This window comes from Loxodonta africana, chromosome 9, assembly GCF_030014295.1.
Source record: "Loxodonta africana isolate mLoxAfr1 chromosome 9, mLoxAfr1.hap2, whole genome shotgun sequence".
Lineage (NCBI taxonomy): Eukaryota > Metazoa > Chordata > Mammalia > Proboscidea > Elephantidae > Loxodonta > Loxodonta africana.
In genome coordinates this window covers 65,620,739-65,639,783 of record NC_087350.1, presented here as the reverse complement: position 1 = coordinate 65,639,783, position 19,045 = coordinate 65,620,739, and the positions used below count along the sequence as shown (strand labels likewise).

Sequence of the window (19,045 nt, the reverse complement as noted above, 5' to 3'; positions counted from 1 at the left end):
TCTATTTTTTTTTAACTTTTATTGAGCTTCAAGTGAACGTTTACAAATCAAGTCAGACTGTCACATATAAGTTTATATACACCTTACTCCGTACTCCCACTTGCTCTCCCCCTAATGAGTCAACCCTTCCAGTCTCTCCTTTCGTGACAATTTTGCCAGCTTCCAACTCTCTCTATCTTCCCATCCCCCCTCCAGACAGGAGATGCCAACACAGTCTCAAGTGTCCACCTGATATAATTAGCTCACTGTTCATCAGCATCTCTCTCCAGTAGCTCTATTTTATTTAGTACATAATCAAAGACACCTAAAGGCTGGGAGTGTAACATCACAGTCACTTTACTAGTGACTTTACTAGTTACGGCTGTCCTTTCTATTCGCAGCCATAGAGTTGAGATTTGTGCCTGCTAGCAAGCTACCATACAGTTCTAAGCTTTGATACATTTTCAAGTTCTGGTATAGATTTTCATTCACTTACTCAGATTGGCTTTTCATTCTCTTGCTTTGAGTGGTAGGCTGATCAGTAATTCCCTTGATTTAACCCTATATGCAAGAATTTCTTCATGCCTGTGAACAACTGATGGCAAGCATCCCTGTACTTAATGGATATAAGAAATCCCCCCTTCTCTGACCCCTGATATTATACATCTTTGATAATTTCAACTAGAATTTATGAAAGGAGATTTAAATATTAGGGATTAAATTGTCATTAAAAATAATTCAACAATATTGGCTAAAACTAATTGGGACAAATCTATCTAAACTCTAGGTTATGACTCACTCAGTCATCTGATTCCATGAAGCATAACCTTGCCCTGAGCTTTTCTATGGCTAACTAAATTTAGCACAGAGGCTGATAGTGTATGTTTTTGTATATAAGAAAACAATTCTTAAATGAAATTGGTACTCTTATAAATGTTTTAGCTTTGTTTTTATATTGTAATTATCTTGAAATGGTGAGATTTATTTCAGAGAAGTTTTAAGCCTGAAAGCAGCATAAAGATAATGACAATGAGAAGAGGCTCATCAATAATAATTCTGAGATTAAATACATAACTTCCAAAAAATATTTTACAAAGCCTGGAGGTTAAGAAAAAAGTTTAATGAACTAGAACTTGTATAACAAACATTATTAAATGGTTTTTACAAGTAATACATTTTTTAATTAATTCTTACCTTTTTTTAAAAGCTCTTCATTTTCATCTACATAATTTATTATTTCTGGCATTAAGTTTAATGACTCCTTCACTCCTGAGAATGATGGAATATCTGTCTCTTGTTTGGGGCTTGTAGATATTAAGAAGTCACACTCAAGAGGCAAAACTGATGGCTGAAATAATATAGAGTTAAAAGGATATTTTAGAGAGGTTTTACAAATAATTATTTCTGAATTTATAAATGGATACATTTGGTTAAATGGTGTACCATATTTTAAACTAAACCCATGTTCAAAGTTTTTAATGCTATATATTACATACATTTAAAAAACAGAAGTTGTACAGCCAAAATTATATTACAAGCAATATGTCCCCTGAGTAATGTCCTTTATGACCATTGATTACATTCCAGTTGCCGTCGAGTCAATTCCGACTCACAGTGACCCTACAGGACAGACTACAATTGCCCCATAACGGTTTCCAAGGAGTGCCTGGTGGATTCCAAGTGCCTGTCTTTTTGTTTGCAGTCGTAGCTCTTAACCACTACTCCACTAGAGTTAAAGGGTGGAGAGGATGAAGGAAAGAGGCCAATAGGTGAATTGATATTCTTACCATGTGTGTTAAAAATATTAAATGTAAGGAAACTCTTAAAATGCCTTAAGTGCGTTATATGTGTATACTTTGAAAGTTTTTTAAAAGTCCCAAATGTGAAGCATTTTGAGTTGCCTTTAAAATTTTTTTTTAACTAACTTTGTGAATGCATCTAATTTACATGTGCCCAGGTTTTTCAGCTCCTTAAATTGCAAAAAATAATTTGCACTCTCAATTGGTGGAATTCTTTGCACAATAACATCATAATAACAATTTTGTGTGCTACTGAAACTGTACACTGAAAAAGAAGCACTGTCTTTGAGAAGTTTGGCCTTTAATATGCAAAGATACTATCTTCCTTAACTCATTAACCACTCTGTAGCACCTAAAATTCCATCTTGGACTATCTGTATTCTTAATTGAATGAGACCACTTCTCCTATAGTTCAATTACTATTTATTTTGTGCGTTTAACTCATAAATCAGTATTTCTAGCTCCAGTCTCCAATTTTTAATTAGATATGACCACTTAATATCCTATACCAGGTATATAGATTAGCATCATCTGGAGAAGTTTTAAAATTCCCTATACCTCGGCTGCACACTAGGCCAATTAAATCAGAATACACCCAGGCCAGAATCTTGCTTCAATGTATTTTTTTAAAACTCCCCAAGTAATTCCAATGTGTAGCCAAGCTGAGAACCACTGCCTTAGAAATAAAGCTGACTGTAACTGAAACACTTTTCACCCATTGTTGTGTCCTTTTGACCTGACAATTGTAGGCAGTCAGTGTATATTTTTCAAAAAGCATGCTTCATTACATTTATAAGAAAATTATTGAAAGCAAGTATTACAACTTCATTTTAACCTACTGTATCCTCTAGTTTCTCCTGACAAAAGTTCTCTTTATCCATGGAAAAATCTTCTTTCTCATTAACTTCCAAATTCTCTTGAAAAGGTATGCATTCCCTTAAAAAAAAAAAAATTAAATAAGTGTTTACTAAAAGCAAGGTACATACTAAATGTACAGTAAATACCTGTTGAATGAGTGAACAAATAAATAAGATCTGTGGTCAATTATCAAAGACTGGACTGTTTATTGGCACATTATAATTTAGAACATATCAGATAAAATTTTACTTGAAATTCCAAACCACTGAAAATATTTTTTTTTAATGCCATAATTTTTGGCATTCTAGATTGCCTTGAACACCTAGAAATAACAAACAAAACACCCTTTGTTAGACCATGTATCCTAGTTCTGGCTTTGAAAAATAGTGACCATAATTAAAGCATAAGAGTTTAAAACTACTGATAGCATGTATCTTTATTACACTGGGTTTTATTATCTATGCAGCCTATATATTTGAATTATTTTGAATGAGTAAAAGATAGTTAGGGTGACAGTCTAGTGCCAATATGCCTGATATTTTATTGTAAGATGCTATGTATGACCTTAAATATTCAGTTTAAATCTATGATTACAAAAAAAATAAATAATAGTATCAAGTAATAGTTGTAGCTACCTCAACCCAGATACCAATTTAACGTTTAACAAAATAGAAAATGAAAGTGGTTTTCTTTCATCTCAATTTTCTAGATTAATGTATATACAAAATGTTTATACTGTATTTACTGACAAAAGTTTGGAGATGTAGCCAGAATTGTAGCCAATCAAAATACATAATGATTACCTTAGAGTTGAGGTAAAGCAACAATAAAATATTATTATTGATAACATCTAAACTTAGGAGTGTACTAAGACTATTTTCTCCTTTTAAAAATATTTATAGCCTTGAGCAATTAAGTACCTGAAAAAATCAGCTTTTGTGAGGATCTGTCCTTTCAAATCTAAAAAGGGATCCTTTACCAAATGTAGTTTTAGCCTACTCGAGAGAGTATTCGAAGTTGGTAAATGACTTCTATAGTCCATCAAATTATTTACAAAAAGTATTTCTTCATCATCAATTAAAAAATCTGAAAAGAAATAATGGAATAAGTAAAAATCTGAAAGTTATGCAAAGAAATTTAGATAGTTACTGTAATTAGCCATTAGAAATAGTTGGTTTTCAAACACATTTTTAACTCATTAGTTCTTCACTGTACTGTGCATATAAAGCATGTGGCATAGTACTGGTACATAGACAAAAGCTCAATAATTTTTTTTTATTGTGATTTAGGTGAAAGTTTACAGAGCAAATTCATTTCTCATTAAACAGTTAATACGCAAATTGTTTTGTGACATTATTTGCCAACCCTGCAATGTGTCAACACTCTCCCCTTCTCCACCCCAGGTTCTGTTTCTGTTAGTCCAGGTTTCCTATCCCTTCCTGCCTTCTCGTCTTTGCTTTTGGGCTGGTGTGGCCATGAAGCGCAACCCTCGCGTGTGTTTTTGTTGGCCCTATAAACCAAAAAAGCCCTTTGCTGTCAAGTCCATTTTAACTCACAGCAACCCTATAGGACAGGGCAGAACTGCCCCATACAGTTTCCAAGGAGTGCCTGGTGGATTTGAACTGCCGACCTTTTGGTTAGCGGCTATAGCACTTCACCACTAAGCCACCAGGGTTTCCTACTGACCCTATAGAACTGTCTAATCTTTGGCTGAAGGGTGAACCAGGAGTGACTTCAGTGCTGAGTTAAAAGCGTATCCAAGGGCCATACTCTTGGGGTTTCTCCACTCTCTGTCAGACCAGCAAGCCTGGTCTTTTGTGTGTGTGTGAATTTGAATTTTGTTCTACATTTTCTCCTGCTCTGTTCAGGACCCTCTATTGTGATCACTGCCAGAGCAGTCAGTGGTTGTAACTTGGTACCAGCTAATTCTAGGCTCAGTCTGGTGGAGGTTGTGGTAGTTGTGGTCCATTAGTGCTTTGGACTAATCCTTCCCTTGTGTCTTTGGTCTTCTTCACTCTCCTTTGCTCCAGCTGGGATGGGACCAGCAGATATATTTTAGATGGCCACTGGCAGGGAAAGTTCAATACATTTTAATATTTAATACACCAAGAAATAGTCAAACAGCCTGAAAGAGTTATACTACTTCCTACTTTACTAGCAAAGATTAGTTTAATCAATGGAAGAATATATCTTATTGCCTTATGCTTCAAAATAGGCAGGGGTAGCCTAAGCAAAATTATAAAGAAATAAAAGCATTTGACTTCTTGCAGACCCTAGTCTTTACTTCTCTGTATCATTTTCCCTCTTAAGGTCTCTAACTCATCTCCCAGACACTCTGACATATCGGAAATGGAGATGGTCTACAAAGCCTACAAATGAGACCAACTCTGATTCTATCACTCTAAAGTTATTCATACATGGTTGCTATAAAATTAACTACAATGGAAGGTATACAGCAAAGTGTCTACTTGAGAAGTGTGATATATCTTACATATTAAGAAACATTACTGCTAACAGTTAATTACTGGAATAAATTTCTCCTCTCTACCCCCACCCTGCCATGCTTGGGTTACTTCACAATCTTGGCTAATTGTGTGAGAGCTTTAACAGTTTTTAAGTAGAGGAAGGAGACATAAAACATGCCCCCATTCTTTAATAAGTTCTCAAATGGAAAGAGAAAAAAGGAAGATGTAAGCTCAGAGGAGGAACTATTGAGAAAGCCAAGTTCCCAAAAGCAAAAGCCACCCTGAGGGGAATGTCAAGGTGGCTTTTAAGTTAAGTGATGGTAGAACAGCATGGGACAGAGACAGAATTAAGTTTTCAGGTAGTGTATTTAATAAATATATGGTATAAAGCAGGCAGCCAGGGGACATCTCTTTGCTTGGTGCTTAATGAAAACCCAAAAGAGAACTCCTGATATAAACTAGCCCCACAAAAGATTGTCTCTTCTGAACCTGTTAAGTTCTGGATGATCTCATGCCCAATAGCTTCACATGACAAATCAGGCAAAGTTAGAAAATCAATTCTATGTCTAAACAGGGCTTATCTGAGAAAGTTTTAAAAAGATTCATTTATATAATCCATCCCATAAATATTAATGAAATCATATTAATAGTAAAAATTCAAATGACATTAGTTTTTACCTCCATCTCCATACTCCACTTGCAAAAGCAGAAAGTTGAGCCATCTTTCCTTCCTAGAGCCTCATCTAGGCATTTCTGGAAGTTCATGGGGATAACTCATGTAAGTTATGAGGTCTTGTTTTCCAACCATACTTGTTTTTGATGGAGCCACTTGAGGGCAGCATCTCACCACAACCAATGTTCTTTATAAATACACAAAGGTTGTTATCCAGGGGTGCTACTTCCTTATATTCTTACAGCTATTACAGCCTTCCCTAGAATTCTTACGTTATTACAGCTACTATGTGTACTACACAGATATGAAGAGACTATTTTCCTCTATCATAGAACAGTGTTAAATTGTCACCAGGAAACAAAGTTTTGGCTAGTTAACTATGAAAAGGAGCAGAAAAAGGAATCTACTGATTGGTAACAGGACTGGTTAACTATTCTTCTTTGAGATACTTTTGTCCATCTAGAAAACCCATGATGATTAAATGAAACAAATAAAGATGTTCATAAAAAAATAAATAAAACCAATGGTTCTCTAACATATAAAAGCCCAGTCAAAAAATGGTGAGAAAACAAAACAAAACATTCATAATGGTCACCAATATATGAAATACCAAGGAGTAAACACAGCTAAAAATGTGCAGAAAGTATATGGAGGACACAATGAAACTTTACTGAGGACCATTAAAAAAAAAAAGAAAGAAACACTTGAATAGAAGTCAAGATCATCCATGTTCCTGGTTAGAAAGACTAATTAGGGTAAAAATTTCAAAGGGTTCCAATACTATCTCAATTTTTCAATAGGTCTGTGTTGGAACTTGAAAAAATGATTCAAAAGTAAAACTAGAAGAAAAAAGAGTTGAGAGTGGTAAAAAAAAATAATAAAGAGTAATGAGAGGAGATTATTGTTATAAGTATATATAAAATAGTTAAAACTATATGATACTGATACAGTAATAAGCAAATCAACAGAACGTATTAGAAAATCCAGGAATAAACTCTAACGTGGATAAGAATTTAGTATATGATGTAAGAGGTATCTAATCAGTAGGGAAACGAAGGATTATTGAGACAACTGCCAAAACATTTGGAAATATTTTTATACCTACTTTTAAACATATACTGGAATCTGAAAAATAAAACCATAAAAAACCTCAAAGAAAATATGAATAAATATTTATCTAATTCAAGGAAGAATTTTCTAAGTATAAAAGCAATGAAAGAAACCAAAGAAGGAAAACATTGACAGAACTGATTAGATTCAAATTAAATACACTTGAGGTTATTGATAACCTTGATATATAAAGATAAAACATAAGAATAGAAAAATAAACAAAGAAGAGAATTATTTCATAAAGTAAAAAGATACAAATGGCCAATACATACCAATAATTTAAAAAATGCAAATAAAATATAGTTTTTTGTCTATCGGTTAAAATTTATTACAACAGTCTCGGGGAACATCTAGTTCAATTGGCATAACAGTTTCTAAAGAAAATGTTCTGCATTTTACTTTGGTGAGTAGCGTCTGGAGTCTTAAAAGCTTGCGAGCGGCCATCTAAGATACTGCACTGGTCTCACCCCATCTGGAGCAAGGGAGAATGAAGAAAACCAAAGACACAAGGGAAAGATTAGTCCAAAGGACTAACGGACCACAAGTACTACAGCCTCTACCAGACTGAGTCCAGCACAAGTAGATGGTGCCTAGCTACCACCACCGACTGCTCTGACAGGGATCACAATGGAAGGTCTCGGACAGAGCTGGAGAAAAACATAGAACAAAATTCTAACTCACAAAAAACAAACAAGCTAACAGAAAAAGGCCAGACTTACTGGTCTGACAGAGACTAGAGAAACCCTGAAAGTACAGCCCAGGATACCGTTTTAGCTCAGTAATGAAGTAACTCCTGGGGTTCACTCTTCAGCCAAAGATTAGACAGGCCCATAAAACAAAACAAGACCAAATGGGCACACCAGCCCAGGGGCAAGGACTAGAAGGCAGGAGGGGACATGAAAGCCAGTAACAGGAAACCCAAGGTCAAGAAGGGGAGAGTGTTGACATGTTGTGGGCTTGGCAACCAATGTCACAAAACAGTGTGTGTACTGACTGTTTAATAAAAAGCTAGTTTGTTCTGTAAACTTTCATCTAAAGTACAATAAAAAAAATTTATTACAACCACAGTAATAATATACCCAGGGATGATAAGGCTGGACTGAACAGAGTATTCACAAACATACTAGTGGACATGTAGCTAAAAAATATTTATACCACCTAATTCCAGGAATTTACTCTCAGGAAATAATTAGAAGTGGGAACACACATTTATGTATATATTTGAAATTAAAAGCAACATTAATGCTCTCAAATTGGAAGATGTAAGATACCTACATAAAATTAAGAACTGAAGTCATTAAAAGCCATACTTTTGAGGCAAATTTAAGAATTTGGTAAAATGTTCCCAAGATAATGTTAACATTTAAAATAATATAATGTATATATAGTATGATCACAATAGTAAAATGATTTATCTTTGGATTACAGGATTATGGGTTTTTAATAAAGGGACATTCTATACATTTAAGAAGCATATATATTGATGAATATAAAAATAGTTTATAAAATTCAATCTTCACTCATGATTAAAAGCTCTTAGCAAGCTAGGAACAGACAAAAGCTCCTTCAACCCAATAAAGAAAATGCTTCTAACATTTCACCATTGAAAATGATGTAAACATGGAAGATGATTCACCATTGAAAATGATGTAAACATTAAAAAAAGTAATGTAAACATTTTTAATAAAGCATTTCCTTTATTGTCAGGAACAAGACAAGGATGGCGACTATCACTGCTTCTGTTGAACAAAGTACTTGGGAGTCCTAGTCAGCATAGTAAGATTAAAAAAAAACAAAAACATTGTAAAGGAAGAAACAAGTGGCCATTATTCACAGATGATTATGAATATTACAATTATTAGAATTAATTAGCGGAATTAATATGAGAGTTTAGGAAGGTGGGTGGATATATAAGAGCAATATAAAAATCACCTGCCTTCTGTTATACACAGAAACACTAGTGGTGTAGTGGTTAAGAGCTGTGTCTGCTAACCAAAAGGTCAGCAGTTCAAATCCACCAGCTGCTCCTTGGAAACCCTATGGGGTGGTTCTCTACTCTGTCCTATAGGGCTGACATGAGTTAGAATCGACTTGATGGCAATGGGTTTGGTCCGGTTTTTGTTACACACAAGCAACAAAGAGAAAGCTTAATTGAAAAATACAATTAATAATAGCTGCTAAAATAAAGTACCCATAGGAATAAATCTAATAAAAGATATGTACCAACTTTATGAAAAAAAAATTTTTAAGTTTATTGAAAGGCATTAAGGAAGACCTTAATAAATATGCAATAGGAGATTCAGGAAGAGAGAACAAAATAAAAATGAGGGAAGGAATTCATTAAAGAAATAATTCAAGAAAATTTCTCAAAATTGAAGTGCGTGAATATCTAGATTAAAAGGGAACATCGCATGCCCAACTCCATATATGAACACAGACCCACAACAAGGCATACCATTGTGAAATTTCAGAAGACTGTAAGAAAAAACTTGTAAAAGTTTTCAGGGTGAAAAGGAGATCATGTAAAAATATTTAGAAATTAGAATGGTCGTAGACTTTTCAACAGCAATACTGGGAACTAGAATAAAATGGAACAAAAGCGTTGAAATTCTGAGAAAAAAATTATTTCCAACCTAAAGTTCCATAATTAACAAATCAGTTAAATAAGAAAATAGAATTAAGATTTTTCAGATAAGCAATCCAATCAAATAAAGAACTCACAGAAATGAGAATTTGTATATTAGTGAGAAATGTTTTGTAACAATAGAAATAATAAATGCTTTACCTTCGTTCTGTGTTTGAAGTGCTGGATATTTTTCTGAACAGCTGACAAGTGTAAAAACTTCGCTGTAATCTTCATGGGTATGTAAATCGGCTTCCTCTACATCAGTCTGGGAATTCGGGTTTGAACTTGGAACAACTTCTTCAAGTTCACAATTAACCAGGGTTGGGATTCCTGTAATTGTTCTCCTAAAACATTATAAAGTAACTGATATATATGTCCTATTTTAAAACATTTTTATTAACAAATAGTATATGTTTATTGTACAAAAATTATCAAATTCCAACAGATAAAAACCAAGGAAAATCACCCATAGCCCTATCACTGCAGAGATGAATGCAAAAATTACGCAAATTTTTCAATATGTTTGAACATTAAAAAAACCATTTATAGTATCCTATATTTTTTATAACCGCTCTTTTCTGCTAAACAATGAAGCATAAGCACATTTACATGGTAATTTACGTACAGTCACATCATTTTTTAATGGATGAATGGAATCCTATGGTACTGGTAAATCATAATTTATTTACCCAATTTCCTATTGCTGGAAATTTAAGTTTGTTGCAGTTTTTTGCTATTGTGATCAACAATGCAAGAACATGTTTGTGTACTTATCTAATAGTTTTCTTAAAATAAGTTTCCTAAAAACAGAAATGATGAGGTTAAATGTGTAAACATTTTTTAGGCTCTGCCATACATTGCTAAGTTGCCTTTGTGCTATACATTTAATATCAATATCTGCTCCTCCAGATCATTCTCCTAACCTGATTTTTAAATTCCTTGATGGAAGAAATGGTATACTGGCTTCTCTGTATCCAGAATCTGGACACATTTAAATGGCTATTTGTTTCTTTTAAGTAGAAATTTGGGGTTAAAGACACATACTTTTCAAGGAAATCCTCCACAAAGAAACTTGCTTCCCATTGATCCAAGACTGAAGTATCTGTCATTCCCCAAACTGAAAGAGCTGAGGCTAGAAAGGAGCATGGCAAATATTAGCTTCTAAAATTTTATTTTACACTTAATACAAGCAAGCCAAGCATTCACCTTTTTACATTATGTTGCTATCTTTATTTGTTCACAAATGTTAGTTTTTCCAAAGTGATACCTTCTTCCAAATATTTAAACGATCATCCTTCATTATTATTTTTAAAGCTCAATTACAGTTAGAACAATATTGCCTAACACACAATCTTCATTTTTATAGTCTCTTTTGCTTATACAGTACTACCATCCCAGATGGTCCTGTTCGCCAGCTCATGCTATACCTTATAAAGCCTTTCTTAACCATTGCAGTTCACTCGGATATATCGTCCTTGAACAGTCATAATGTAGCCTTCACTGCGGGACTTAATCATACATAGTCTTATATCGCCATTTTAAAATTTTATGTATCTATAGCTTGCGATTTAGGAGATAGTATTGGAGCTATTATTCCCTGTCCTTGAGCACAGAGAATGTGACCCAGCTAGAGCTGGACCTATAAGAACCCACAAGGACTCACAAGAACACATCATCTGGGCCTGGAGGTATAAAGACAATAGCAAGGACAATCTTGGAAAACATCTTTTAAGTAAACTTTCACATAAATCATAAACAGAGCACAAAAGACCCATATACTTTCCACTCTTAACTTTTTCTATTAGCATTTAGTGAATAGTAAGATTTGTTGGACCAATGAGGACCCGTCTGGCTGTTGTTACTGAAAGCTATACCAATGATTGTTAAGAAAGATGATTCAAAATGTAGAATCATGGTGATTTAATAGTTTTTAGCCAGTCTGTAAAGAGGTGAAGGTCTCAGTGGTTTTGCCCATTTTGCAGTGTTAATACACTGATCAATCTGTAACATTCCTTGGACTTGGACAGACACAGCTCTAGCAGCATGCTTCTCTGTTTTCCCATTCTTGCCTATTCTGTAATATTCCTTGGACTTGAGCAGACAAAGCTTTGGCAGCATGCTTGTCAGTTTCCTACTTCTGCTTCTTTGAATATATGCTGAATAAAACCTTTCTTTCTGCTTTACTAAACTTTGTGATATTTTTACCCTAGAACACTTGTATCCCAAATTAGACTTTTGGTTCTTTGTGGAGAGGGACTATGTACTAGTTTTGGAAAAAGCAACTGAGTTAAAGGGCCTGTATCGTACCATCAGTGCTGATCCTTACTAGTTTTGTTACCCTGAACAAATCACTTAACACCTGAATGTGTGCCTCACTGAAAGGCTAGAAAGTTTAGTGGTTAACAGTACAGGTTCTGGAATCACTCTGCCTAATTTTTATCCTTGTACTGCCACTTATTAACTGTATGACCTTGGGTAAATTTCTTAATCTCTTTGTACCTCAGTTTTCTTATCTATAAATTAGAAATAATAATAGTAGCCTTTTCATAGTGCTGTTGTAAAGATTAAATGTAATAAGACATGAAATTTGCTTAGAATGGTAATTGACATGCAATAAAATTTGGCTGTTATTGATATTATTATTTTTAAAAGAAATAGAAAAAGATGGTAAACTAATTTTTTCCTTCTATAAGAGAAGCAATTTGATACAAGGAGTCCTGGTGGCACAATGGCCTACATTTAGTCAACCTAATGGTCAATTCATTGCCCTCATCTTATTTGACCTTTTAAGAGGAGCCAATGCATCTGACTACTTCCTCCTTCTTGAAACACATTCTTCTTTAGAATTCTACAACACCACACTTACCTGATTTTCCTATCTCATTTGTCTTCTTAGCTGATTTCTCATTCTGTCACACCTTTAACTGTTGTAGTGCTCCCAGGCTCTGTCCTAGGCTCTCTGTTCTATGCTCTCTACTCATGCTCTTGTTGACTTCATTCATTTCCATGACTTTATGTGCAATCTATATATTGATGACTCCAATTTAAAACACCAGCTGTGCTCAAGATTAGTATAACCAACTGCTTTCTTTATATCTCCACGTAGATGCCTAACAGGCATTTTAATCTGGCGAAAGTAGAACTATTGAATCCTGCCACAAATTGGCTTCCCCATAAGCCTTTCTCTATCTCAGGAAATGGCACTGCCTTCCACCCAGTTGCTCAGGTCAAAAACCCAGGAGACATTCTTTATTCCTATCTTTTTTTTTTTTAAGCTTCGTCACTGTTGGCTGGACTTCTAAAACAATCCCAGTTTTAACTATTTCTCACATTTCCATTACTATGTATGAGCCTAGTCCAAGCCACCATCATGTTTCATCTAAGTCTATATTCTTCTAGTAGTCTAGATTCTAGATCACTACAATAGCTTCGTCACTGATGTACCTATGGCTACTTTTGCCTTCTAGCACCCACTCCTTGCATCGTCTAGACAACCAGAATGATCTCTCTAAAGCATAAATCAGATTATATCGCACCCTTTCTTAAAATCATCCAATGGCTTCCCCATCAACCATAATATAAATAAATAAGTAAAACTCTACATCATGGCGTACAAGTATTTATATCATTCAGCAACTGTCTACTTCTCAGATCTCCCTTTTTTCATTACCCTCTAGTCACAAAGTAGAGAGTCAGTGAAAAAGAGCAAGACCCTCAATGAGATAGATTGACACAGTGGCTGCAACAACGGGCTCAAACATAGCAAAGATTGTGAGGATGGCACAGGACTGGGCAGCATTTCACTCTGTTATATACAGGGTCACTATATATATAGACTTAATGGCACTTAACAACAACAATCAGTCACAGTGGCCTAGTTTTCTGATCTTCACACACATCAAGTTCATTTCTGAGTCAGGAACCCTGCAACTGCTTAAAAGGCTTTCCCCCCATATCTTTTCTCAGTTGTTGCCTTCTCATCATTAAGGTCTAAACTCAAATGTCCACCTCTTCACACAGGGCTTTCCCTAACCATATTAGGAGATAGAACTGCCCACTTGAATTTTACATCACATTACACTATCGTCTTTTCTCTATACATTTAGCAAGGACCGGGACCATTTCTATGTCTTCTTAGTACCTGTGTCCTCAGCACCCGTAACAGTGCCTGGTACATAATACATACTAAATAAATGTTACCTGACTTGACTTCTCTAAGGAAGCTACCTCTTTCCTAAGTCCATGACTTAATAAAAGCAAAAAATGATATTATACACATATACATTTAAAAATAATTTTATAGTCAGTGTATCGCTACACCTTAAGTAGTCCTCATACAGTCTGACAAAATCCTATTATAATGCTACAAATGTTTACAATGTTAGAATATTTTAAGACCTCATCATTTACATATCTTTTATTTGTTCTATTCATATCTAGTATAAGCTTTCCAATTCCTAACTTTGTCACCTGAATTCTGTAATAAAAATATTAATATGTAAACTAAATGATGACTAAATGTAAATAAATTTAATGAGGAAAACACTATTTTTTCTTAGTAATTTACTGCCCTGTGCTATGAAATAATTTTTAAAACAGATTTTTGAGAAATATAAGCAAAACACACCTCTTGTCCATGGCCTCCTAAATTCATCATCAGTAACTCCTGCATGATAATTTTTATCTTGATGTAAACAAGAAGGGATTTGGAGCAATAAAGCATCTCTGCAAAACCTCTTTCTAACTACATTCTGTGTAAGAAAGTAAGATTAAAAATATTTCAATACATACCACTTATTTATCAATATTCAGAATAGTAAAATTTTATACTCTTTTAAAAGTGTAGGATTTTTCTCTAAAAGCAATACAAGCTTATTGTAAAATATCAAATAACACAGAACCACTTAACTAAGTCAAAGTCCCTAGAAAACTAATCCCCCCAAGACAATCAGTAATAATTTGATGTATTTTCGTAGATTTTTTTTTTTCTAGGCTAGGCTAAAATATGTATGCATGAGAGAGAGAGAGTGTGTGTGTGTGTGCATGTATGTGCCTGCACGATTGACAAAAAAAGATCTTACTATTTATATACCATTTAGCAATGTGCTTTTTTTCAGTTAACAGTATAATATGGCTGCCTTAATTTTTGTTTTCTATAGAAAAAAAAAACAATTTATATCTTTGCAGTCTTAGTAAATAGGTAGTGAACCAATAATACTCTACCTCATATAAATAGTCTATTGCATAATATTTGATTGGTGAAAACATATCTTCTTTCTTTGAAAGCAGTACAAACTTCAACAACTGGAAATAAAAAATTAAAATGAAATGTCGGTAAAACAGCAAATTTAGGAGCAGAAAACCTCTCTTAATCACAAAATTTTGGTTCATTCTTTTTTAAAAAAAGACTCTGACTGATAAACATTAACTACAAAAATAACATTCTTTATTTTGATTTTAAACTTAATATGAAAATAATATATGGTGATATAAAAACTACACATTTTCTCATTTTGTTTAATCCATACATCTAATTGGTAGGTTGAAATATATCTAATACAAATTATGAAGTTCAGCCAAAAGAGACTGAAGTTCACAGGACCGGTAGAATGGTTTTCCCAGGATAACCATGTTTCTTAACTGTTTTTGAAACTGCATAACCAAGGGCTAAACTCTGTGCTGAAGCAGTGGAGTAGGATCTGGGAAATTGTTTCCATATTCTTACTTATAAAATAAAAAGCCTGAAGTCAGAATTCCCTAAGAGCTAGCTCATTTGGAATAAAGCAATTACAGTATATTACTCCTAGGCCAATTATTGGAAAACCCATCTAATGGAGCAATAAGTAAAATTTAGAATGCTGAATTAGTCCAGAATGTTTCTCGTTTATGTGAAAACCAGAAGAATTACAATTTAGAAAAGTTACTTTGGGATAGACTCCAGTTTATCAGATAGTTCTTAGTCTTTTGATCAATCATTTAAAATATCCTGAGGAGTTCAGATGTAAGCTAGAAATTTCCAAATAGTAGTTTGTCAGTAAGTTTTTGGTCAATGAAACATACATTTTAACCCAAGCAGTCTTGCTTTAGTCATTATATTAAGTTTGTCTGAAGTTGACCTATTTCCTTACCTGTAGCATTGGACCAGAAGACCTGAAGATCCGGTCTGCATTAATGGACTACAAATTTATTCTTCTATTTAATTACCATCAAGTTAACATCCTTGACTAGTCAACTTCCGGATTAAAAAAAACAAAAAAACCCAATAGTAAACCTCTTAAACAACCCAAAATTCAACCAAACACACTCCATTGGGTTGATTCTGACTCATTTTGACCCTGTAGGACAGGGCAGAACTGCCCCATAGAGTTTCCATGGCTGTAAGTCTTTACAGAAGCAGGCTGCCACATCTGTCTCCCACAGAGCAGCTGATGGGTTTAAACTACCAATCTTTTGGTTAGCAGCAAAGCACTAACCACTTCGTGAACAAGGCTCCTTTTAAACAACCCAGAACACAATTATTTTATTAATGACTCAGAAAACTTTTTGGATTTTACAGTAAGCTTTTCAATTAAAATAAGCCTAAAGGTTTTATATGAATTATCTTTAATACCGTTAGATTCTGTGGTACCAACAAATACGGGGAATACACAGTGTTGCCATCCTGTTTCACTTTTACTTAAACAATGCCAAAATGGCATTTTCTTACAGGTAATTGTTAGTCGCCTTTGAGTCGGCTTCAAATAATGATAACCTTTTCTTTTTTACATATAACAGAATGAAACTTTGCCCAGCCCTACACCATCTTCATGATCCTTAGAATGCTCGAGTCTATTGTTGTGGCTATTGTGTAGTACCTTCTAGCCTAGGGTGCTCATCTTCCATACTACATCAAAGAATATTTTGTTGTGAACTGTAAAGTTTTCATTGGCACATTTTCGAAAGCAGATCACCAGGTCTTTCTTTCTAGTCTGTCTTAGTCTGGAAGCTCCTCTGAAACCTGTCTGCCGTGGGTGACCCAACTGGTATTTGAAATACTGATGGCATAGCTTCCAGCAATACAGCAACACACAAGCCCATACAGTACAACAAAACGAGAGATGGGTGGTGGTACTGGTGATTACTTCTCTGATGGTATTTCTAATCCTTGTACTAATATACCTTTTCTACAGTGTATCACTGATTTTTGAAGCAAATATTGATTCTGTATGTCCATTTCTTGATATTGCTCTTTCAGAAGAAATTACCTAATTGTGACTCATTCTGTAAGTCATTTTAAAAAGTCACAAACAACTATACTAGTTTACCCATTAAGACAATTTATTGTTTGCATTTATTTTTAAAATGTTTCTATTAACTTTGGTTCCATTCCAATAATCTGTTGTATTGAAGTGAATCATTTAAATTTGTGCTAAATATTTAGTGTTTAAATAAGATCCCATTCATTATGTACATTCATAGAATTTTTCATTTGTTAATTTTATTTCATTGCACTAAAGATATCTGAATCCATGTTATAATAGTAGGTGGATGGAAAGAGATAAAACAAAACAAAACAAAACACCCATTGCCATGGATTCAATTCCAACTCATTGCGACCCTATAGGACAGAACAGAATTGCCCCATAGAGTTTCCAAGGAGCGCCTGGTGCATTTGAACCACCGACCTTTTAGTTAGCAGCCATAGCACTTAACCACTACGTCACCAGGGCTTCCAAAGAGATAAACTGGCCTTATTTCTAAAATCAGAGACACGGGAAAACCAACAAAATCATGGCCAGGGAGAGGGTACTTTTGAATTGCAGCATTTCCCAAATTATTTTCTTACCTGCTTCTAAAGGCTTTGTTTCTCTTGCACTACCTCTTGTGCTTTATCTATCGGGCCAAAGATACAACAATTAGGTCAGGCTCTTGTTCACAAACGGGGGAAGTAAGCGTTCTAAAATGATTTAATACCACGCATTGATGTGTGTGAATTCTTGGGCCTGCGCTTCCCATCTCCTCTCACCAGCCAAAAGCATCAGGAGATCGTCCCTCTCGCTCCCTCACCCTCGTCACTGCGTTTAACACTGTGAAATCGCAGAGGAGGCGAGGTTTTTACTCTATCCCACGACCTTCCTGTGCCCTTCACACCCTTTATTCTGGCCTAATCAGGTTACACGGACGCTGAGTCTGGGGCCTTGTCCCCACAGTGCCACATTGGCCGGGCCAAACAAATCTGTTTTCCAGATATTTCGGAGCTGCCATTTTTATAGTTTTGCCCCTTCTAGATCTTTAGTTTCCCTGGGTGTAAGAAACACCTCCCTTCTCTCTTTTCACCATTCTCTCAGGGACTGTACCTGAGGTAAAACCGCCGCCCACCGTTCCTCTCTGGGGAAGTTCACGCCCACTGACACGTGACCTCTGGCCCTGCCCTCAGGTTCTCCATTGGCCAGGACAAGCCCCGCCCCACTCCAGCCTACCCTTCAGGCTCCTGAGCTTCCGTCGGCGGGTGCCCACTTTGCAGTGCGTCCTGGGCGGAGCCGAGGTCCTCCCGGGGGAATAGCACCGATGCATCATGGGGCAGAGTGTGACGGTGGAGAAGGTGGCAGGAAGCCAGAAGGAGCCCAGTGCGAAGGGTGTGACGGGTCTGGAAGACCCGGCGAAGGAGTCTGGGCTGTTTTGGCAGCGGTGGCTCCAGCGTTATTAGCTAGCCCTGGCACAACGCAACAAGGCTCACCCACAAGGCTAGAGGAAAGGAAAAGGCAGAAGCGTTCCAGAGGTAAAATTGAGAGGATTTAGCAACCAAACGGGTTCAGGGGAAGGAGGAAACAAAAGGGAGAGGCAAAAAGGACTCACGTGTCCACCATGGACTTGGTCATGTCTTGATGGTGGAGGAACATTTCAGCGGCGTTAGAAGATAATGGGTTTGAATGCAGCCACCCCCTTACACATACACACACACTCTCTCACGTTCCTTTTGGAATCTCTGGACCCACCTGATGAGGAAGAGGAACTGTTGCTTTCTATTTCTTAATTCCTGTCTTTTAATGATATGCTTGGCATTAAAATTCCATCCCAGAAAATTAAGTAACACGCACTTATTTATTTTGCTAACACATGGGTGTCTTTCAATTATAACTATAATTATTACCTAAATACTAATTGTGAAACTTTAGTGAATACATCACATTATTTTCTTAAGTTATCTTCATTATTTTGTACAGGTCTGTGCAGTTTGCTTCAGTGAAATGGATTAAATGTTTGGCAAGAATCTGTTTTAAAGATGTTTACCTGACATTGAGGTACATTAATTATTTCGTATTCTTGGATATATACGTTTTATTAAAATCAATTTAAATAATTTTGTAGAAATTACAAAAGCAAAATACTTATACTCACTGTAGCCAGTGAAATCATCCAAAGATGTTTACAGAAAAAATAATCTCCATTAATATCATCACCACTAGCCTGTCCTCCCCTCCCCACCAGGTAACCAGTGTTAACAATCTGGGGTGTATCTTTTCATATTTTCCTCCATGTTCATACAGACTTACAC

General features: G+C 35.3%; 1 protein-coding gene across 1 annotated transcript in view; it reads right to left on the bottom strand.

Moving 5' to 3' along the window:
- Positions 1–14,778, bottom strand: part of SHOC1 (shortage in chiasmata 1) — an 83,100-nt gene extending 68,322 nt beyond the window's left edge. Inside the window, 7 exon segments of the mRNA XM_003407806.3 lie at positions 1,174–1,327; positions 2,603–2,714; positions 3,557–3,722; positions 9,670–9,854; positions 10,555–10,642; positions 14,138–14,261; positions 14,734–14,778. Coding sequence (XP_003407854.2) covers positions 1,174–1,327; positions 2,603–2,714; positions 3,557–3,722; positions 9,670–9,854; positions 10,555–10,642; positions 14,138–14,261; positions 14,734–14,778 — 874 coding nt within the window.
- Between the last annotated feature and the right edge of the window lie 4,267 nt (positions 14,779–19,045).